The sequence below is a fragment of the Pseudophryne corroboree genome, chromosome 8 (assembly GCF_028390025.1).
Source record: "Pseudophryne corroboree isolate aPseCor3 chromosome 8, aPseCor3.hap2, whole genome shotgun sequence".
Taxonomy (NCBI): Eukaryota; Metazoa; Chordata; class Amphibia; order Anura; family Myobatrachidae; genus Pseudophryne; species Pseudophryne corroboree.
Window position 1 is genome coordinate 481,017,345 of NC_086451.1, and position 25,408 is coordinate 481,042,752.

At 45.4% G+C, this 25,408-nt stretch overlaps 1 protein-coding gene across 1 annotated transcript in view; it reads right to left on the reverse strand.

Moving 5' to 3' along the window:
- Positions 1 to 25,408, reverse strand: part of LOC134949658 (connector enhancer of kinase suppressor of ras 2-like) — a 766,590-nt gene that overhangs the window by 247,146 nt on the left and 494,036 nt on the right. The window contains exon 8 of the mRNA XM_063938397.1: positions 7,854 to 7,922. Coding sequence (XP_063794467.1) covers positions 7,854 to 7,922 — 69 coding nt within the window. The remainder of the gene's footprint in view (positions 1 to 7,853; positions 7,923 to 25,408) is intronic.

The window sequence follows — 25,408 nt, forward strand, 5'->3', positions numbered from 1 at the left end:
TGTGCTGCTGGGGACCATGCTCCTCCCACTATATAACTCTCAGTCTGTGGTTCCTGCTGCCTCCATTCCCCTCCTCACATCATGTCACTGCCCCTGTCACATGCAGCCCTGTCCTCACTGACACATCACTCATCTCCTGGTATACTCTGTGCTGCTGGGGACCCTGCTCCTCCCACTATATAATTCTCAGTCTGTGGTTCCTGCTGCTTCCATTGCCCTCCTCACATCATGTCACTGCCCCTGTCACATGCAGCCCTGTCCTCACTGACACATCACTCATCTCCTGATATACTCTGTGCTGCTGGGGACCCTGCTCCTCCCACTATATAAATCTCAGTCCGTGGCTTCCTGCTGCCTCCATTCCCCTCATCACATCATGTCACTGCCCCTGTCACATGCAGCCCTGTCCTCACTGACACATCACTCATCTCCTGATATACTCTGTGCTGCTGGGGACCCTGCTCCTCCCACTATATAAATCTCAGTCCGTGGCTTCCTGCTGCCTCCATTCTCCTCCTCACATCATGTCACTGCCCCTGTCACATGCAGCCCTGTCCTCACTGACGCATCACTCATCTCCTGATATACTCTGTGCTGCTGGGGACCCTGCTCCTCCCACTATATAACTCTCAGTCTGTGGCTTCCTACTGCTTCCGTTGCCCTCCTCACATCATGTCACTGCCCCCTGTCACATGCAGCCCTGTCCTCACTGACACATCACTCATCTCCTGATATACTCTGTGCTGCTGGGGACCCTGCTCCTCCCACTATATAAATCTCAGTCCGTGGCTTCCTGCTGCCTCCATTCTCCTCCTCACATCATGTCACTGCCCCTGTCACATGCAGCCCTGTCCTCACTGACACATCACTCATCTCCTGATATACTCTGTGCTGCTGGGGACCCTGCTCCTCCCACTATATAAATCTCAGTCCGTGGCTTCCTGCTGCCTCCATTCTCCTCCTCACATCATGTCACTGCCCCTGTCACATGCAGCCCTGTCCTCACTGACACATCACTCATCTCCTGATATACTCTGTGCTGCTGGGGACCCTGCTCCTCCCACTATATAACTCTCAGTCTGTGGTTCCTGCTGCTTCCGTTGCCCTCCTCACATCATGACACTGCCCATGTCACATGTAGCCCTTTCTCATTGCTCTTCTTTATCATCAGTCAACACCTGATGTACTATTTCTGTTAATCCATGTTCACATGTACAGGTCACAGTAATGTTCATCACTCAATCATTACCTGCTCATTTTGAGGCTTGAACAGGGAGTATATCCTGCAATAGGTTATGTGCCCAAACATAAAACACGTAAAGAATACAAATAATCTTCCTGTGAAGTCTGTAGACTATATGTAAGTCAACACAGTATTTCAAAGGGAGTAAAGAAAAAGAGAACATAACATCCCACAGCTTATAGTATAAACTAGCAGTGTCCAATCTGAATAATGAGCTCTGAAAATTTCAGGTTGAGTTGCTGCTCTCCAGAGACAACGTTTGGAAGTTTATTAATTCAGAGAGAGACCAAAGGTTAACAAACAAGAATGGGATCTGAAAAATACAGACAACCATACGTTTATAGGCTGAAGATAACTAATTCCCATAATATATAATATTACCACAAGAGACGTGTCAAGTGAATTATAGAAGCTGCATGAAAAATCCAATATAAACAGTGAGATGTTTGTCCTGAGGAAACAATTCCAAATCATATTTCGCAAAGGAATGGACATACGGTACAGAAACATTTAAATGAAATGCTGGAATGGCCCTTATAACCACAGATATAAAGTCACAGCGTAGGGATATGAGAGCATGTTTTAGTTCCTAGAAACGGAACAGGGATACTTGAAGAATAATTGCTCATTATGGAAAGCAGAACAACAGAGAATATATCCAAATGGTTCACGCACTCATTGACGCATGCACATATCGGCGCAAAGGGAAGTTCCCCTCTCCCATTGCTGGTGCACAGATTCAGGAGCAGCAAGTCACAGAACGTGACCTCGTTCACAACAAGATGATCCGGTAGATGGATGTAGGATCACAGATGATGGAATTGGACAAGTCTATTCATGCTCCGACGCAAACGGCAAAAACCTGGCAATACCAGCGAAAAGATATGCCGCGTTTTCCTGGCTTGTAAGGTGTCTATAGGTCCATGGTGACTAAATGACTCACCATAGACTTCCAAGAAGAAAAGTGTGTTGTTCTGGAAGTAAGAAAGTTGATAGCTTGAGCCAAAGTGGATGAACACCTATATAGTGTCGACACGGGAGAGGAACAAGTGACTAAGCACTCACGGCCCGTATACTTGCTATTGCCTGCGATATCTAGTCCTACTCTTCACCTTCATCAAGGCTGTGATGAAAAGGTTGAAGCCCTAAATTCTGCGATGGATAAGATCTGACCCCACTTGTTCCTGGAGGCTGAATTGTGTTGCACTAGGGTCCTTTTTACTATAATCAGCCTTGTGAACCATCACGTATTCTTCAATAAAATATATGGTGCCCTGTTGGACTGCTTTACCAATGGTTAGAACTTGCAGCTCTGAAGGTGTATACACGCTTGACGAGAAAGTTAACGATATAGCTAATATTCACCATCATGAGCAATATCGTTAACTATATTGTCCGGTTGTATGCTCCCAATGACGCACGAACGACGATCGATGTGCGACGTGAACGAGGCTTGCTATTGCCTGTGCATGTAACTACATTTTGTCTAAAACGTTGACGACGCTGTGCACATCGTTCAGTGTGTACGTCACTAACGACAGTATTGAAATTAGCTGCTTAGCCTGGTGCCTGGACGATGATCGTTCATCGCTCGTTTGCTAATCGTTCAGTGTGTCGTTCAGTGTCAAAGGCCCTCATTCCGAGTTGTTCGCTCGTTAGTTTTCTTCGCATCGGTGCGATAAGTCTCAAACTGCGCATGCGCAATGTTCGCAGTGCGCCTGCGCCAAGTAAATTTGCTAAAAAGTTTGGTATTTTACTCACGGCTTAACAAAGATATTTCTTCTGGTGATCGGAGTGTGATTGACAGGAAGTGGGTGTTTCTGGGCGGAAACTGGCCGTTTTATGGGTGTGTGTGAAAAAACGCTGCCGTTTCTGGGAAAAACACGGGAGTGGCTGGAGAAACGGGGGAGTGTCTGGGCGAACGCTGGGTGTGTTTGTGACGTCAAACCAGGAACGAAAAGGACTGAACTGATCGCAGTGGCAGAGTAAGTCTCGAGCTACTCGGAAACTGCAAAGAAATTTCTAATCGCTATTCTATTCACAATTCTGCGAATCTTTCGTTCGCTATTCTGCAAAGCTAAGAATTACTCCCAGTAGGCGGCGGCTTAGCGTGTGCAAAGCTGCTAAAAGCAGCTAGCGAGCGAACAACTCGGAATGAGGGCCAATATCGTTTGCTCAGGGACACTCCTTCAGTTCAAGGGAAATCGTTAGCGACATCGTTCATGGAGGGAATCAGCAAGTGTGTATGCACCTTGAGAGTCAGTCATCTCCGAGCCGTTCCCTGGTTGTGCGGAGACTCCGGCCCGGTGACACAGCACGTCTTACCACCACGCCACCGTCTGCCTCACAAATTACACTTACATAAATGAAGCAGTAAAGAGTAAAAGAACCAAGTAAGAAATACTGTACTTGGGATTTTATAATAACACTATATTTTAATTAGCTACTGTGCCAATTTGACGTAGCTGTGCAGTTGGTCTCTTCCTCTGAAGTGTTTAATGAGACCACAGAAGTACGGAAAATAATATACAGCTATAAAAATACGTTTTACTGTTGAACTCGCTAATTAAGCTCAATATCAGAACGGAGCTGAAACATGTTTGCGCGAAACAAAGCGTATTTCCATGTTACATTCGTTTGGACACCAGAAGCTCGGTATTTTGACAACACAGCTATAATTACAAATTATTGAAATCTCTCCAAAAAGCCTTTCACAGGCTGACGCTCCACATGCACAAGAGGATGGCGAAATCCAGTTTTGCATTTTTAACCATCTGCGATAAATGAATGTTATGTATGGGAGTAATATATACACGTGTAACCGCTGCACCGATTTCAGGGGGGATGCAAAGGCATCAGGCGGAACAGGCAATGAGGACGCTATGCGATGCAAGTCGCACGCAGGCAATCTGAGCGCTGACACAGAACATTGTGTTATTTACAGCCACTCTCCTCGCTTCTAAGCGGCACAATTATAATAAACGTGTGTTAGTGTAATAACTGGAGTTAAACCAACGTCAACCTGGGGAGACATAAACGTGTCCTCTGACTAGAGCGTAATATACAGGGCTAATAGAAAATGGCAGAGGATTGCACTCGCTGCATCTTATTTATATTATATTGAAATTCCCTTCACACAGACACATTCAGATGCCAGTAATGATGCACAAGGGCCCTGGTCAGAGACGGCCGCAGCGCTGATTTTGGATTCAGTGGGGCGATTCTATGCCTCTACGCAATGGCCGTGCGACGTCGGTCTCAGCGAGGATTTATTCGCAAAGTGAGTGACAATTAGGCTGCGTGTGGCCAGTAACGGGGGCTGGCTATTAGAACGCAGACGTGTCGCAACCATGTGGGGGCATGTAACTGCCTGTGACTGTGACCCCATACTCAATTTATAGGGCTCCAGCGTCTGAGTTCCGTTAGCCAGGCTGCGCGGCCATAGGTTACTTAGATGTGCGCCCGATGTTTGCGTTCTGTACACAAGCGGAGGCTCTGAGACTCTTCCAATGGGCGTCTCAATACATATCTTAGCACATTTCGCACAGTTGCTGTACACAGATTTGCAGCGGTGACGCCATTGGCTTACATCACTGAATCAGGCCCAAGTTGCAAGTCTCCCTTACGTTACACCCCAGCTGGCGCAGTTAAACTAAGGTCATCATGAGTGCGATAAAATGAAACCAGTTAATTGCAGCTGAGTTTATTGTATCGTTGATGCAGATAGCGACGCAACATACGCTAGACAGCGGACACCATGCGTGTAATGTGTTGTGGGGTCAGGGACCGGCGGTGATATAATGGCCACTGGGAAGCAGTTACTATTCAAGGTGCAGAACCTTATTTTGTGGCCCTATGTAAGTGATAGGGCCACTTTAGAGGCGTTTGAGCTATATCAGGCTGAACTAATGGGAAATGAAATGTGAAATATCCTCACACAGTACAGAACTCAATCACACTGTAATAAAAGTGTGTCAGCTAAATGGTAAATGGATAAGGGCTACAGCCTATAATACACGTTTTCATCTGCGTCATGGTTACACGGGACCTATATATTGATATACTGTTGCATTGTCCCTTAGAGGGCAATGGGCTTAATTCAGACCTGATCGCTAGTAAGCGATTTTTGCACTGCTGTGATCAGATAGTCGCCGCCTACAGGGGGAGTGTATTTTCTCTTTGCAAGTGTGTGAACGCATGTGTAGTCGACCTGTACAAACAGATCTTGTGCAGTCTCTGCGCAGCCCAGGACTTGCTCAGCCGCTGCGATCACATCAGTCTGTCTGGGCCCAGAATTGACGTCAGGAACCCGCCCTGCAAACGCTTGGACGCGCCTGCGTTTTTCCAACCACTCCCAGAAATCGGTCAGTTGCCACCCACAAACGCCTTCTTCCTGTCAATCTCCTTGCGATCGCCCATGCGAACGGATCCGTCGCATAAACCCATCGCTGGGCGGTGATCTGCTTTGTACCCGTGCGACGCGCCTGTGCATTGCGGTGCATACGCATGCGCAGTTTGGACCTGATTGTCCGCTGTGCAAAAACGCAGCCTAGCAATCAGGTCTGAATTACCCCCATTGACCGCTGCAGACTATGTATCATTTCACAAAATGCATTCGCTAAAGTATGTAAAAGATATATACTGTATATATAATACTGTACCGGCTGGAAATAAAGCACAGCACATGGTCTCCATGTCTAGTGCAGATTGTGCTTCTTCTCACCCAAAGCCGTATTATTCCCCAGCTTAGTTCCTGTTTACGCTCAGGGTCCTGGTGTATGTGTGTGATTTGCTGCGCATAAAGCTTCCCATCTAGACTTAAGCCCATTGCCCACTGTGACAAATGCCTCACTCTATCAGAAGTTACTGCATGCCCAAACCATCCCCGGGATATTTATGCAGAAAGCAGCATGTGCGGAAACAGGATAAACAGAGAAACCGGTAATGAGCCTGAGACTCTTAAACGTTCTGAGAACACTGGTAGTTTCTGCAATAAGACCGATCGCCAGTTGTTCTACGTGTCTGACAATCACAGCGCTATTCCTAAAATTCATCAGAGCCAATAAACATGAAGTATTTGTACAGGAAACGGACTATGAGACGTCTCGCTGAGTTTGAATTGCGACCCTTCGCCATTCACAAACACTTAGAAGAGTCACAACAAAGACCTCTCAATATATGGCCGTTTATTACAAGTAGAGTTTTCCTTAAATACGAACACATCTGAACTCAGGGGTTCAGAGTCAAATTGAGGCCCAGTTTGGAATCACATTGGGGTTCCAACTTCCAAGTGGAACCAAAACCCAACTCGGTCTGTTGGATTTAGAAACAAAACTCTGGCTTTGGATTGCATGTAAACAGGTCCAAAAGAATCCAAAACTGAAACAAAAACCGAATCTGAACCAAAACACTTGAGGGTGGTTTTGGCAAAACCAAAACCTGTTGATGAATTGGAACCAAAACACAGGTGTCTGTACACATCTCTAATTACAAGGTTTCTAAAGGTCCGTACACACTAGGCGATTTTGTAAGTGCTAGCGCTCATTTTTACCCTCCTGAGCGATATCGTTTACAATATCGCCCGGTGTGTATGCTGTTGATGGCGGCCGACGGCCCGAGGGTCATCAACGGCAACCTCTGTCATCTGTACATGCAGCTCAATCTGACCATATCGGGCTGGTTGCGGCATGACGTCACTGTGCGACATCGCTAGCCATATTGCACAGTGTGTATGCACACTGTCGGCAGCCCAGTCTGGGAGGGAAACAGTAGGCGATATCGTTCCTGGAGCGAATCGCCTAGTGTGTACGGGCCTTCAGGTGAATCACAACATGTAGAGTCAGGAGAGGACAGCAGCCGTTGTTGGGCACAACAGGGTCACACTGGGCAGATGACTTGTGCATGACTGATGCCTATTGGGGGGGAGGTGTATCAAACTTTCTAAAGATTACTAAAGTTCTCCACTTGTCCTATTTAGAAGGCTTGATAGAATTCCCCTCATGTGGTCGAATAATGACCATACACAGAGACTGATCTTTAGATCTTATCAACTCGCCCAATAATGGCCCAATAGGTCGTGATAGGATCATTTTTGTGAATTTCTGTTTTTGGTGTGAAATAAATGACCTGTCCCATCTCTTCTACCACCCACTGGAGAAAGTAACATGTCCTTAATGTGATTCACTGATTATCCTCCTATAGACAGTGACCTCCACCATTGACATTACCTTTATTTAACCACTGGAGACCACTGTGCCAGCGGTGTGTAGTAAATCCGATTGGTCAGGTGATGTGGCCTATCAGATGTTCCCCTCACTACACACCCTCCATCTGCATTGCACAATCTTCCCCTACACCTGCAATTCTTCCAAGCCCACATAGAGGCAGGGAGGGTATTACCACATATACTGCACCAACAATGTAATGATCCCCCTGACGCCATAATACTTCCAGTAACAAAACACAGCCAATAGGATAAACCTTCTACTCTCCTTCCTTCTTGTTTATCATACAGCAACACAATGGGGTTAATCCAGACAGCGTCACAATGAAATGTTTTCCTGGGAAACCTTGGAAAGGAAGTTGAATAGAAAACGAGCACAATACTCACTACAGTTTGATGGTTCACCTGGATGACCTCATCGCCGGCGTGGATTTTCTTGCATTGGTCGGCAGGAGACTGCAAGGGAAGGAAAGGAAAATAGATTACTGAAATGGGTGGGAGTCACCTGGTTCCCGCCTATTGTCTTTATGTTCATACTTCATTATAACGCAACTTGTCTGCTTGGAACAGAGGGAGGAACAGAGGGAGGAACAGAGGGAGGAACAGAGGGAGGAACAGAAGGAGGAACAGAGGGAGGAACAGAAGGAGGAACAGAAGGAGGAACAGAGGGAGGAACAGAGGGAGGAACAGAAGGAGAAACAGAGGGAGGAACAGAAGGAGGAACAGAGGGAGGAACAGAAGGAGGAACAGAGGGAGGAACAGAAGGAGGAACAGAGGGAGGAACAGAGGGAGGAACAGAGGGAGGAACAGAAGGAGGAACAGAGGGAGGAACAGAGGGAGGAACAGAGGGAGGAACAGAAGGAGGAACAGAGGGAGGAACAGAAAGAGGAACAGAGGGAGGAACAGAAGGAGGAACAGAGGGAGGAACAGAGGGAGGAACAGAAGGAGGAACAGAGGGAGGAACAGAGGGAGGAACAGAGGGAGGAACAGAAGGAGGAACAGAAGGAGGAACAGAGGGAGGAACAGAGGGAGGAACAGAGGGAGGAACAGAAGGAGGAACAGAGGGAGGAACAGAAGGAGAAACAGAGGGAGGAACAGAAGGAGGAAAAGAGGGAGGTACAGAGGGAGGTACAGAAAGAGGAACAGAGGGAGGAACAGAGGGAGGAACAGAAAGAGGAACAGAAAGAGGAACAGAGGGAGGAACAGAGGGAGGAACAGAAGGAGGAACAGAAGGAGGAACAGAGGGAGGAACAGAGGGAGGAACAGAGGGAGGAACAGAGGGAGGAACAGAAGGAGGAACAGAGGGAGGAACAGAAGGAGGAACAGAGGGAGGAACAGAAGGAGAAACAGAGGGAGGAACAGAAGGAGGAAAAGAGGGAGGTACAGAGGGAGGTACAGAAAGAGGAACAGAGGGAGGAACAGAGGGAGGAACAGAAAGAGGAACAGAAAGAGGAACAGAGGGAGGAAAAGAAAGAGGAATAGAAGGAGGAACAGAAGGAGGAACAGAAGGAGGAACAGAGGGAGGAACAGAAAGAGGAACAGAAAGAGGAACAGAGGGAGGAACAGAGGGAGGAACAGAAGGAGGAACAGAAAGAGGAACAGAGGGAGGAACAGAGGGAGGAACGAGGGTTCTATTTACTAAGCCTTGGATGGAGATAAAGTTCCAGCCAATCAGCTACTTACTGTCATGTTACAGGCTGGGTTTGAAAAATGACAGTTATTAGCTGATTGGCTGATACTTTATCTCTGCACACTTTGGCCCTCATTCCGAGTTGATCGGTCGCAAGGCGAATTTAGCAGAGTTACACACGCTAAGCCGCCGCCTACTGGGAGTGAATCTTAGCTTCTTAAAATTGCGACCGATGTATTCGCAATATTGCGATTACTAACTACTTAGCAGTTTCAGAGTAGCTCCAGACTTACTCTGCCTGTGCGATCATTTCAGTGCTTGTCGTTCCTGGTTGACGTCACAAACACACCCAGCGTTCGCCCAGGCACTCCCACCGTTTCCCCGGCCACTCCTGCGTTTTTTCCGGAAACGGTAGCGTTTTCAGCCACACGCCCCTGAAACGCCGTGTTTCCGCCCAGTAACACCCATTTCCTGTCAATCACATTACGATCGCCGGAGCGAAGAAAAAGCCGTGAGTAAAATTACTTTCTTCATAGTAAAGTTACTTGGCGCAGTCGCAGTGCGAACATTGCGCATGCGTACTAAGCGGATTTTCACTGCGATGCGATGAAAAATACCGAGCGAACAACTCGGAATGAGGGCCTTTATCTCTTCCCAAGGCTTAGTAAATAGAACCCTCTGGGTGATATAATGTAAGGAAAGAGAGAAGGAGAAGATTACTCGTGTAGGGTTCCGGTACTATATTCTGTTCTGAAAACGGAGAAAAAGAACCAACCAACCAGCTCCTAACTGTCATTTATCAGACACATCCTGTAACGTGCAGTTATGAGCTACGTAATAGCAGAAATTGCATTTACTATTATGTATTATTCATTATATGTATTAATATATATGAACAAATATATTTATATACCTTGAGGTGCCCTCATTGGACTTAGGGGCAAATGTAATAAAGGATACTCTGTACATTAATGATATATTATTATTATTATTATCCTTTATTTATATGGCGCCACAAGGTATCCGCAGCGCCCATTACACAGTACATAATCAAATGAGCAAACAAGAAAACCGCACTTACATTACAGGACAATATAGGACAGGTATAGAAACCCCGGGGTCAGGTGCCATCAGAGGGAGTATGGAGTAGAGATGAGCGGGTTCGGTTTCTCTGAATCCGAACCCGCCAGAACTTCATGTTTTTTTTCACGGGTCCGAGCGACTCGGATCTTCCCGCCTTGCTCGGTTAACCCGAGCGCGCCCGAACGTCATCATGACGCTGTCGGATTCTCGCGAGGCTCGGATTCTATCGCGAGACTCGGATTCTATATAAGGAGCCGCGCGTCGCCGCCATTTTCACACGTGCATTGAGATTGATAGGGAGAGGACGTGGCTGGCGTCCTCTCCGTTTAGAATAGATTAGAGAGACACTTGATTTACTAATTTTGGGGAGCATTAGGAGTACTCAGTACAGTGCAGAGTTTTGCTGATAGTGACCACCAGTTTTATTTATAATCCGTTCTCTGCCTGAAAAAAGCGATACACAGCACACAGTGACTCAGTCACATACCATATCTGTGTGCACTGCTCAGGCTCAGGCCAGTGTGCTGCATCATCTATTATCTATATATAATATTATATATATCTGTCTGACTGCTCAGCTCACACAGCTTATAATTGTGGGGGAGACTGGGGAGCACTACTGCAGTGCCAGTTATAGGTTATAGCAGGAGCCAGGAGTACATAATATATTATATAGTGAGTGACCACCAGACACACAGTGCAGTTTATTTAATATATCCGTTCTCTGCCTGAAAAAAGCGATACACACAGTGACTCAGTCAGTCACATACCATATCTGTGTGCACTGCTCAGGCTCAGGCCAGTGTGCTGCATCATCTATATATATATTATATATCTGTCTGACTGCTCAGCTCACACAGCTTATAATTGTGGGGGAGACTGGGGAGCACTACTGCAGTGCCAGTTATAGGTTATAGCAGGAGCCAGGAGTACATAATATTATATTAAAATTAAACAGTGCACACTTTTGCTGCAGGAGTGCCACTGCCAGTGTGACTAGTGACCAGTGACCTGACCACCAGTATATATAATATTAGTAGTATACTATCTCTTTATCAACCAGTCTATATTAGCAGCAGACACAGTACAGTGCGGTAGTTCACGGCTGTGGCTACCTCTGTGTCGGCACTCGGCAGCCCGTCCATAATTGTATATACCACCTAACCGTGGTTTTTTTTTCTTTCTTTATACATACATACTAGTTACGAGTATACTATCTCTTTATCAACCAGTCTATATTAGCAGCAGACACAGTACAGTGCGGTAGTTCACGGCTGTGGCTACCTCTGTGTCGGCACTCGGCAGCCCGTCCATAATTGTATATACCACCTAACCGTGGTTTTTTTTTCTTTCTTTATACATACATACTAGTTACGAGTATACTATCTCTTTATCAACCAGTCTATATATATTAGCAGCAGACACAGTACAGTGCGGTAGTTCACGGCTGTGGCTACCTCTGTGTCGGCACTCGGCAGCCCGTCCATAATTGTATATACCACCTAACCGTGGTTTTTTTTTCTTTCTTTATACATACATACTAGTTACGAGTATACTATCTCTTTATCAACCAGTCTATATATTAGCAGCAGACACAGTACAGTGCGGTAGTTCACGGCTGTGGCTACCTCTGTGTCGGCACTCGGCAGCCCGTCCATAATTGTATATACCACCTAACCGTGTTTTTTTTTTCTTTCTTTATACATACATACTAGTTACGAGTATACTATCTCTTTATCAACCAGTCTATATTAGCAGCAGACACAGTACAGTGCGGTAGTTCACGGCTGTGGCTACCTCTGTGTCGGCACTCGGCAGCCCGTCCATAATTGTATATACCACCTAACCGTGGTTTTTCTTTCTTTCTTTATACATACATACTAGTTACGAGTATACTATCTCTTTATCAACCAGTCTATATATATTAGCAGCAGACACAGTACAGTGCGGTAGTTCACGGCTGTGGCTACCTCTGTGTCGGCACTCGGCAGCCCGTCCATAATTGTATATACCACCTAACCGTGGTTTTTTTTTCTTTCTTTATACATACATACTAGTTACGAGTATACTATCTCTTTATCAACCAGTCTATATATTAGCAGCAGACACAGTACAGTGCGGTAGTTCACGGCTGTGGCTACCTCTGTGTCGGCACTCGGCAGCCCGTCCATAATTGTATATACCACCTAACCGTGTTTTTTTTTTCTTTCTTTATACATACATACTAGTTACGAGTATACTATCTCTTTATCAACCAGTCTATATTAGCAGCAGACACAGTACAGTGCGGTAGTTCACGGCTGTGGCTACCTCTGTGTCGGCACTCGGCAGCCCGTCCATAATTGTATATACCACCTAACCGTGGTTTTTTTTTCTTTCTTTATACATACATACTAGTTACGAGTATACTATCTCTTTATCAACCAGTCTATATATTAGCAGCAGACACAGTACAGTGCGGTAGTTCACGGCTGTGGCTACCTCTGTGTCGGCACTCGGCAGCCCGTCCATAATTGTATATACCACCTAACCGTGGTTTTTTTTTCTTTCTTTATACATACATACTAGTTACGAGTATACTATCTCTTTATCAACCAGTCTATATATTAGCAGCAGACACAGTACAGTGCGGTAGTTCACGGCTGTGGCTACCTCTGTGTCGGCACTCGGCAGCCCGTCCATAATTGTATACTAGTATCCAATCCATCCATCTCCATTGTTTACCTGAGGTGCCTTTTAGTTGTGCCTATTAAAATATGGAGAACAAAAATGTTGAGGTTCCAAAATTAGGGAAAGATCAAGATCCACTTCCACCTCGTGCTGAAGCTGCTGCCACTAGTCATGGCCGAGACGATGAAATGCCAGCAACGTCGTCTGCCAAGGCCGATGCCCAATGTCATAGTACAGAGCATGTCAAATCCAAAACACCAAATATCAGTAAAAAAAGGACTCCAAAACCTAAAATAAAATTGTCGGAGGAGAAGCGTAAACTTGCCAATATGCCATTTACCACACGGAGTGGCAAGGAACGGCTGAGGCCCTGGCCTATGTTCATGGCTAGTGGTTCAGCTTCACATGAGGATGGAAGCACTCAGCCTCTCGCTAGAAAAATGAAAAGACTCAAGCTGGCAAAAGCAGCACAGCAAAGAACTGTGCATTCTTCGAAATCCCAAATCCACAAGGAGAGTCCAATTGTGTCGGTTGCGATGCCTGACCTTCCCAACACTGGACGTGAAGAGCATGCGCCTTCCACCATTTGCACGCCCCCTGCAAGTGCTGGAAGGAGCACCCGCAGTCCAGTTCCTGATAGTCAGATTGAAGATGTCAGTGTTGAAGTACACCAGGATGAGGAGGATATGGGTGTTGCTGGCGCTGGGGAGGAAATTGACCAGGAGGATTCTGATGGTGAGGTGGTTTGTTTAAGTCAGGCACCCGGGGAGACACCTGTTGTCCGTGGGAGGAATATGGCCGTTGACATGCCAGGTGAAAATACCAAAAAAATCAGCTCTTCGGTGTGGAGGTATTTCACCAGAAATGCGGACAACAGGTGTCAAGCCGTGTGTTCCCTTTGTCAAGCTGTAATAAGTAGGGGTAAGGACGTTAACCACCTCGGAACATCCTCCCTTATACGTCACCTGCAGCGCATTCATAATAAGTCAGTGACAAGTTCAAAAACTTTGGGTGACAGCGGAAGCAGTCCACTGACCAGTAAATCCCTTCCTCTTGTAACCAAGCTCACGCAAACCACCCCACCAACTCCCTCAGTGTCAATTTCCTCCTTCCCCAGGAATGCCAATAGTCCTGCAGGCCATGTCACTGGCAATTCTGACGAGTCCTCTCCTGCCTGGGATTCCTCCGATGCATCCTTGCGTGTAACGCCTACTGCTGCTGGCGCTGCTGTTGTTGCCGCTGGGAGTCGATGGTCATCCCAGAGGGGAAGTCGTAAGCCCACTTGTACTACTTCCAGTAAGCAATTGACTGTTCAACAGTCCTTTGCGAGGAAGATGAAATATCACAGCAGTCATCCTACTGCAAAGCGGATAACTGAGTCCTTGACAACTATGTTGGTGTTAGACGTGCGTCCGGTATCCGCCGTTAGTTCACAGGGAACTAGACAATTTATTGAGGCAGTGTGCCCCCGTTACCAAATACCATCTAGGTTCCACTTCTCTAGGCAGGCGATACCGAGAATGTACACGGACGTCAGAAAAAGACTCACCAGTGTCCTAAAAAATGCAGTTGTACCCAATGTCCACTTAACCACGGACATGTGGACAAGTGGAGCAGGGCAGGGTCAGGACTATATGACTGTGACAGCCCACTGGGTAGATGTATGGACTCCCGCCGCAAGAACAGCAGCGGCGGCACCAGTAGCAGCATCTCGCAAACGCCAACTCTTTCCTAGGCAGGCTACGCTTTGTATCACCGCTTTCCAGAATACGCACACAGCTGAAAACCTCTTACGGCAACTGAGGAAGATCATCGCGGAATGGCTTACCCCAATTGGACTCTCCTGTGGATTTGTGGCATCGGACAACGCCAGCAATATTGTGTGTGCATTAAATATGGGCAAATTCCAGCACGTCCCATGTTTTGCACATACCTTGAATTTGGTGGTGCAGAATTTTTTAAAAAACGACAGGGGCGTGCAAGAGATGCTGTCGGTGGCCAGAAAAATTGCGGGACACTTTCGGCGTACAGGCACCACGTACAGAAGACTGGAGCACCACCAAAAACTACTGAACCTGCCCTGCCATCATCTGAAGCAAGAAGTGGTAACGAGGTGGAATTCAACCCTCTATATGCTTCAGAGGTTGGAGGAGCAGCAAAAGGCCATTCAAGCCTATACAATTGAGCACGATATAGTAGGTGGAATGCACCTGTCTCAAGTGCAGTGGAGAATGATTTCAACGTTGTGCAAGGTTCTGATGCCCTTTGAACTTGCCACACGTGAAGTCAGTTCAGACACTGCCAGCCTGAGTCAGGTCATTCCCCTCATCAGGCTTTTGCAGAAGAAGCTGGAGGCATTGAAGAAGGAGCTAAAAGGGAGCGATTCCGCTAGGCATGTGGGACTTGTGGATGCAGCCCTTAATTCGCTTAACAAGGATTCACGGGTGGTCAATCTGTTGAAATCAGAGCACTACATTTTGGCCACCGTGCTCGATCCTAGATTTAAAGCCTACCTTGGATCTCTCTTTCCGGCAGACACAGGTCTGCTGGGGTTGAAAGACCTGCTGGTGACAAAATTGTCAAGTCAAGCGGAACGCGACCTGTCAACATCTCCTCCTTCACATTCTCCCGCAACTGGGGGTGCGAGGAAAAGGCTCAGAATTCCGAGCCCACCCGCTGGCGGTGATGCAGGGCAGTCTGGAGCGACTGCTGATGCTGACATCTGGTCCGGACTGAAGGACCTGACAACGATTACGGACATGTCGTCTACTGTCACTGCATATGATTCTCTCAACATTGATAGAATGGTGGAGGATTATATGAGTGACCGCATCCAAGTAGGCACGTCACACAGTCCGTACTTATACTGGCAGGAAAAAGAGGCAATTTGGAGGCCCTTGCACAAACTGGCTTTATTCTACCTAAGTTGCCCTCCCACAAGTGTGTACTCCGAAAGAGTGTTTAGTGCCGCCGCTCACCTTGTCAGCAATCGGCGTACGAGGTTACATCCAGAAAATGTGGAGAAGATGATGTTCATTAAAATGAATTATAATCAATTCCTCCGCGGAGACATTGACCAGCAGCAATTGCCTCCACAAAGTACACAGGGAGCTGAGATGGTGGATTCCAGTGGGGACGAATTGATAATCTGTGAGGAGGGGGATGTACACGGTGATATATCGGAGGGTGAAGATGAGGTGGACATCTTGCCTCTGTAGAGCCAGTTTGTGCAAGGAGAGATTAATTGCTTCTTTTTTTGGGGGGGGTCCAAACCAACCCGTCATATCAGTCACAGTCGTGTGGCAGACCCTGTCACTGAAATGATCGGTTGGTTAAAGTGTGCATGTCCTGTTTTGTTTATACAACATAAGGGTGGGTGGGAGGGCCCAAGGACAATTCCATCTTGCACCTCTTTTTTCTTTTCTTTTTCTTTGCATCATGTGCTGATTGGGGAGGGTTTTTTGGAAGGGACATCCTGCGTGACACTGCAGTGCCACTCCTAGATGGGCCCGGTGTTTGTGTCGGCCACTAGGGTCGCTAATCTTACTCACACAGTCAGCTACCTCATTGCGCCTCTTTTTTTCTTTGCGTCATGTGCTGTTTGGGGAGGGTTTTTTGGAAGGGACATCCTGCGTGACACTGCAGTGCCACTCCTAGATGGGCCCGGTGTTTGTGTCGGCCACTAGGGTCGCTAATCTTACTCACACAGCTACCTCATTGCGCCTCTTTTTTTCTTTGCGTCATGTGCTGTTTGGGGAGGGTTTTTTGGAAGGGACATCCTGCGTGACACTGCAGTGCCACTCCTAGATGGGCCCGGTGTTTGTGTCGGCCACTAGGGTCGCTTATCTTACTCACACAGCGACCTCGGTGCAAATTTTAGGACTAAAAATAATATTGTGAGGTGTGAGGTATTCAGAATAGACTGAAAATGAGTGTAAATTATGGTTTTTGAGGTTAATAATACTTTGGGATCAAAATGACCCCCAAATTCTATGATTTAAGCTGTTTTTTAGTGTTTTTTGAAAAAAACACCCGAATCCAAAACACACCCGAATCCGACAAAAAAAATTCGGTGAGGTTTTGCCAAAACGCGTTCGAACCCAAAACACGGCCGCGGAACCGAACCCAAAACCAAAACACAAAACCCGAAAAATTTCAGGCGCTCATCTCTAGTATGGAGTATAAGATAGTGTAAGTAAGAAAAGGAAAGGCACATGAGGAAAGAAGTCCCTGCTCATGAGAGCTTACAATCTAAAAGCCAGCATTAACTGCGCCGGCAATAAGAGTCACACTGACAAGTCTATATAAGTAGCATTGTACTACAGCAATACCCATAATGCTAACACTTCTAAAACATACTTATATATATTTTTTTATTTTAATTTGAGTAGAACTGAAGGCTCACGTCTAGCATGCGGGTCATCTTAGCAGTGCCGTAACGGGACATTTTAGCGCTGTGTGCAAGAAACAGCATCTGCGCCGCCCCCCCCCCCCCCCACCCCACCACTAAATATGAAACAGGGTCAATGCGCGGCGTAGGCGCACGCCAAAAATACAGGGGCATGACTTCATGGGGAAGGGGCATGGCCACATAGCTTCCTTTTATACAATACGGCAGGCAGAGTTCCCTTTTACACAGTACGGCAGGTAGAGTCCCCTTTCACACATTAGGCAGGTAGAGTTCCCTTTCACATTTTAGGCAGGTAGAGCCCCCCTTTCACACAGTACAGCAGGCAGAGCTCCCTTTTACACAGTACGGCAGGCAGAGTTCCCTTTTACACAGTACGGCAGGTAGAGTCCCCTTTCACACATTAGGCAGGTAGAGTTCCCTTTCACACATTAGGCAGGTAGAGTCCCCTTTTACACATTAGGCAGGTAGAGTCCCCCTTTTACACAGTACGGCAGGCAGAGTTCCCTTTTACACAGTACGGCAGGCAGAGTTCCCTTTCACACATTAGGCAGGTAGAGCCCCCCTTTTACACAGTACAGCAGGCAGAGCTCCCTTTTACACAGTACAGCAGGCATAGTTTCCTTTTACACAGTACGGCAGGTAGTCCCCTTTCACACATTAGGCAGGTAGAGTTCCCTTTCACACATTAGGCAGGTAGAGTCCCCTTTTACACATTAGGCAGGTAGAGTCCCCCTTTTACACAGTACGGCAGGCAGAGTTTCCTTTTACACAGTACGGCAGGCAGAGTTCCCTTTTACACAGTATGGCAGGTAGAGTCTCCTTTCACACATCAGGCAGGCAGAGTCCCGCTTTTACACAGTACATCAGGCAGAGTCTCCTTTTACACATTAGGCAGGAAGAGCCCCCCTCTTACACAGTATGGCACATAGAGTCCCCCTTTTACACAGTACGGCAGGTAGAGTCCCATTTTACACATTAGGCAGGTAGAGCCCCCTTTTACACATTAGGCAGGTAGAGCTCCCCTTTAAACATTACGCAGGTAGAGCCCCATTTTACACATTAGGCAGGTAGAGCCCCCTTTTACACATTACAGCAGTAGAGTCCGTTTTTAAACATTAGGCAGCAGAGTCCCCCTTTGTTACATATTACAGCAACAGAGCTCTACACATTAGGCAGGGAGTGTGACAGAGTGTGTGTGTTTTTGTTGTTGTTTTTTTTACAGTCACCTCTGTGGCCGATCCGGCAACCAGGCCTGCGAGGCGCAGTCACTCTTGTACAGGCGCTCCCAGTCCCTCTCCATTGCCAGCGGTGGCTCTCACAGGCAGAGCAGCGGCAGCTCATTTAATGGAGCTGCCGCCTGCAATAGCGCTTCCACTCCCACGTTGTTGCCAGCGGCGGGCCTCACAGGCGGAGCAGTGGCGGCTTATTTAACGGAGCTGCAGCCAGCAGTAGCACTTTTAGTCCCTCTCCATTGCCGGCGGCGGGTCTTGGCTGTGTAACAAATGGCACCTGCCACACCACTCCCCGTCCCTTACAGAGGCGGCGGCGAGAGACAGGCGCCGACAACCAGTGGAACTTTACACAACTACCTCACTGACAAAAACGGCTGTACGTGGGGGGTGTGCTGCCAGATGGTGCGCCTTCAGTGCAGTTGCGCTGTGGGCAAGGCACCATCGGCACACACCTAGTTACGGCTCTGCGTCTTAGTACCGCTCAGCTACCTCTGCTCCATTCTATTACAGGCCCAGGGTTATAAATTGACACAATAGCTGTTTTTTTACTAATACAAAACAAGCTCTGCGTAGATTTCATTTGCATATATAGCAATTCCTATTAGATGTTATTCAATGCCTGGATATTTTCTATCAATAACATTTTGCAAAATAATTATAATTTTAGATTTATTGTTTGAATAATCAGCAATTTAATTATCAGCTAAAATTTTCAATTATGCAAATTTCACTTTTAAGCAAATTATTCATACAGTATATCACCTGCTCATTACTAGTGATTACTTGTCACCCTCTACTGACAGGAAACGCATTGCTACATAATATATTGTCACACACCGAGCATGATACTTATTACAGTAAATGACTGACTGGAACAATTCATGACCGTGTCTGCAGTGTGAGCAGATGTAGCGCAGTTGGGGAGTATTTACACTCAGAGCTGCGCAGATAGGGGAGGTCTCCGAAAATACATACAGTATATATATATATATATATATATATATATCTACTGTTGAGAGGAAAGGGTGACCCAGGCCAGTGCATGTTATCAGGGGCCACAGGGGCACAGCAGCAGCCACCGATAGCAGGAGACAGAGGAATATAGTAGCTCCCATCTTTTGGAAAGTTCAGCAGGGTGAATCCGGAGCGGAGCGAACTGGGAGGATTTATCCTCTGAGCTGCCGGATTATTAAGATGTTACTGTCAGGAAAGTTCAATGCATTGTAATTAATAAGCCATGGGAGCTCACACACATCTCCGGAAACCACAAAGTGCATATATTAAATGTGACACAATAAAAAGGGTTAGAAGTGTGCGGAGTTCAAATAAAGTGCAGCCAACAAATGGCGGAGCAACTAAGGTAACCTGGGACTTTCCCAGAGACTCCTGATACACTAGGTGTACACTACCTTACACATAATACTATGTAACTGGCACATTCTCAGAGACTCCTGATACACTAGGTCTATACTACCTTACACATAATACTATGTAACTGGCACATTCTCAGAGACTCCTGATACACTAGGTGTACACTACCTTACACATAATACTATGTAACTGGCACATTCTCAGAGACTCCTGATACACTAGGTGTACACTACCTTACACATAATACTATGTAACTGGCACATTCTCAGAGACTCCTGATACACTAGGTGTACACTACCTTACACATAATACTATGTAACTGGCACATTCTCAGAGACTCCTGATACACTAGGTGTACACTACCTTACACATAATACTATATAACTGGGACCTTCCCAGAGACTCCTGATACACTAGGTGTACACTACCTTACACATAATACTATGTAACTGGCACATTCTCAGAGACTCCTGATACACTAGGTGTACACTACCTTACACATAATACTATGTAACTGGCACATTCTCAGAGACTCCTGATACACTAGGTGTACACTACCTTACACATAATACTATGTAACTGGGACTTTCCCAGAGACTCCTGATACACTAGGTGTACACTACCTTACACATAATACTATATAACTGGGACTTTCCCAGAGACTCCTGATACACTAGGTGTACACTACCTTACACATAATACTATGTAACTGGCACATTCTCAGAGACTCCTGATACACTAGGTGTACACTACCTTACACATAATACTATGTAACTGGCACATTCTCAGTGACTCCTGATACACTAGGTGTACACTACCTTACACATAATACTATGTAACTGGCACATTCTCAGTGACTCCTGATACACTAGGTGTACACTACCTTACACATAATACTATGTAACTGGCACATTCTCAGAGACTCCTGATACACTAGGTGTACACTACCTTACACATAATACTATGTAACTGGGACTTTCCGAGAGACTCCTGATACACTAGGTGTACACTACCTTACACATAATACTATATAACTGGGACTTTCCCAGAGACTCCTGATACACTAGGTGTACACTACCTTACACATAATACTTTGTAACTGGCACATTCTCAGAGGCTCCTGATACACTAGGTGTACACTACCTTACACATAATACTATGTAACTGGCACATTCTCAGAGACTCCTGATACACTAGGTGTACACTACCTTACACATAATACTATGTAACTGGCACATTCTCAGAGACTCCTGATACACTAGGTGTACACTACCTTACACATAATACTATGTAACTGGCATATTCTCAGAGGCTCCTGATACACTAGGTGTACACTACCTTACACATAATACTATGTAACTGGCACATTCTCAGAGACTCCTGATACACTAGGTGTATACTACCTTACACATAATAATATGTAACTGGCACATTCTCAGAGACTCCTGATACACTAGGTGTATACTACCGTACACATAATACTATGTAACTGGCACATTCTCAGAGACTCCTGATACACTAGGTGTACACTACCTTACACATAATACTATGTAACTGGCACATTCTCAGAGGCTCCTGATACACTAGGTGTACACTACCTTACACATAATACTATGTAACTGGGACTTTCCCAGAGACTCCTGATACACTAGGTCTATACTACCTTACACATAATACTATGTAACTGGCACATTCTCAGAGGCTCCTGATACACTAGGTGTACACTACCTTACACATAATACTATGTAACTGGCAGATTCCCAGAGACTCCTGATACACTAAGTGTACACTACCTTACACATAATACTATGTAACTGGGACATTCTCAGTGACTCCTGATACACTAGGTGTACACTACCTTACACATAATACTATATAACTGGGACTTTCCCAGAGACTCCTGATACACTAGGTGTACACTACCTTACACATAATACTATGTAACTGGGACATTCTCAGAGACTCCTGATACACTAGGTGTATACTACCTTACACATAATACTATGTAACTGGCACATTCTCAGAGACTCCTGATACACTAGGTGTACACTACCTTACACATAATACTATGTAACTGGCACATTCTCAGAGGCTCCTGATACACTAGGTGTACACTACCTTACACATAATACTATGTAACTGGCACATTCTCAGAGACTCCTGATACACTAGGTGTACACTACCTTACACATAATACTATGTACCTGGCACATTCTCAGAGACTCCTGATACACTAGGTGTACACTACCTTACACATAATACTATGTAACTGGGACTTTCCCAGAGACTCCTGATACACTAGGTGTATACTACCTTACACATAATACTATGTAACTGGCACTTTCCCAGAGACTCCTGATACACTAGGTGTACACTACCTTACACATAATACTATATAACTGGGACTTTCCCAGAGACTCCTGATACACTAGGTGTACACTATCTTACACATAATACTATGTAACTGGCACATTCTCAGAGGCTCCTGATACACTAGGTCTATACTACCTTACACATAATACTATGTAACTGGTACATTCTCAGAGACTCCTGATACACTAGGTGTACACTACCTTACACATAATACTATGTAACTGGCACATTCTCAGAGACTCCTGATACACTAGGTGTACACTACCTTACACATAATACTATGTAACTGGCACATTCTCAGAGACTCCTGATACACTAGGTGTACACTACCTTACACATAATACTATGTAACTGGCACATTCTCAGAGACTCCTGATACACTAGGTGTGTACTACCTTACACATAATACTATGTAACTGGCACATTCTCAGAGACTCCTGATACACTAGGTGTACACTACCTTACACATAATACTATGTAACTGGCACATTCTCAGAGACTCCTGATACACTAGGTGTACACTACCTTACACATAATACTATGTAACTGGCACATTCTCAGAGACTCCTGATACACTAGGTGTACACTACCTTACACATAATACTATGTAACTGGCACATTCTCAGAGACTCCTGATACACTAGGTGTACACTACCTTACACATAATACTATGTAACTGGCACATTCTCAGAGACTCCTGATACACTAGGTGTGCACTACCTTACACATAATACTATGTAACTGGCACATTCTCAGAGACTCCTGATACACTAGGTGTACACTATCTTACACATAATACTATGTAACTGGCACATTCTCAGAGGCTCCTGATACACTAGGTCTATACTACCTTACACATAATACTATGTAACTGGCACATTCTCAGATACTCCTGATACACTAGGTCTATACTACCTTACACATAATACTATGTAACTGGCACATTCTCAGAGACTCCTGATACACTAGGTGTACACTACCTTACACATAATACTATGTAACTGGCACATTCTCAGAGACTCCTGATACACTAGGTGTACACTACCTTACACATAATACTATGTAACTGGCACATTCTCAGAGGCTCCTGATACACTAGGTCTATACTACCTTACACATAATACTATGTAACTGGCACATTCTCAGAGACTCCTGATACACTAGGTCTATACTACCTTACACATAATACTATGTAACTGGCACATTCTCAGAGACTCCTGATACACTAGGTGTACACTACCTTACACATAATACTATGTAACTGGCACATTCTCAGAGACTCCTGATACACTAGGTGTACACTACCTTACACATAATACTATGTAACTGGCACATTCTCAGAGACTCCTGATACACTAGGTGTACACTACCTTACACATAATACTATGTAACTGGCACATTCTCAGAGACTCCTGATACACTAGGTGTACACTACCTTACACATAATACTATATAACTGGGACCTTCCCAGAGACTCCTGATACACTAGGTGTACACTACCTTACACATAATACTATGTAACTGGCACATTCTCAGAGACTCCTGATACACTAGGTGTACACTACCTTACACATAATACTATGTAACTGGCACATTCTCAGAGACTCCTGATACACTAGGTGTACACTACCTTACACATAATACTATGTAACTGGGACTTTCCCAGAGACTCCTGATACACTAGGTGTACACTACCTTACACATAATACTATATAACTGGGACTTTCCCAGAGACTCCTGATACACTAGGTGTACACTACCTTACACATAATACTATGTAACTGGCACATTCTCAGAGACTCCTGATACACTAGGTGTACACTACCTTACACATAATACTATGTAACTGGCACATTCTCAGTGACTCCTGATACACTAGGTGTACACTACCTTACACATAATACTATGTAACTGGCACATTCTCAGTGACTCCTGATACACTAGGTGTACACTACCTTACACATAATACTATGTAACTGGCACATTCTCAGAGACTCCTGATACACTAGGTGTACACTACCTTACACATAATACTATGTAACTGGGACATTCCGAGAGACTCCTGATACACTAGGTGTACACTACCTTACACATAATACTATATAACTGGGACTTTCCCAGAGACTCCTGATACACTAGGTGTACACTACCTTACACATAATACTTTGTAACTGGCACATTCTCAGAGGCTCCTGATACACTAGGTGTACACTACCTTACACATAATACTATGTAACTGGCACATTCTCAGAGACTCCTGATACACTAGGTGTACACTACCTTACACATAATACTATGTAACTGGCACATTCTCAGAGACTCCTGATACACTAGGTGTACACTACCTTACACATAATACTATGTAACTGGCATATTCTCAGAGGCTCCTGATACACTAGGTGTACACTACCTTACACATAATACTATGTAACTGGCACATTCTCAGAGACTCCTGATACACTAGGTGTATACTACCTTACACATAATAATATGTAACTGGCACATTCTCAGAGACTCCTGATACACTAGGTGTATACTACCTTACACATAATACTATGTAACTGGCACATTCTCAGAGACTCCTGATACACTAGGTGTACACTACCTTACACATAATACTATGTAACTGGCCCATTCTCAGAGGCTCCTGATACACTAGGTGTACACTACCTTACACATAATACTATGTAACTGGGACTTTCCCAGAGACTCCTGATACACTAGGTCTATACTACCTTACACATAATACTATGTAACTGGCACATTCTCAGAGGCTCCTGATACACTAGGTGTACACTACCTTACACATAATACTATGTAACTGGCAGATTCCCAGAGACTCCTGATACACTAAGTGTACACTACCTTACACATAATACTATGTAACTGGGACATTCTCAGTGACTCCTGATACACTAGGTGTACACTACCTTACACATAATACTATATAACTGGGACTTTCCCAGAGACTCCTGATACACTAGGTGTACACTACCTTACACATAATACTATGTAACTGGGACATTCTCAGAGACTCCTGATACACTAGGTGTATACTACCTTACACATAATACTATGTAACTGGCACATTCTCAGAGACTCCTGATACACTAGGTGTACACTACCTTACACATAATACTATGTAACTGGCACATTCTCAGAGGCTCCTGAT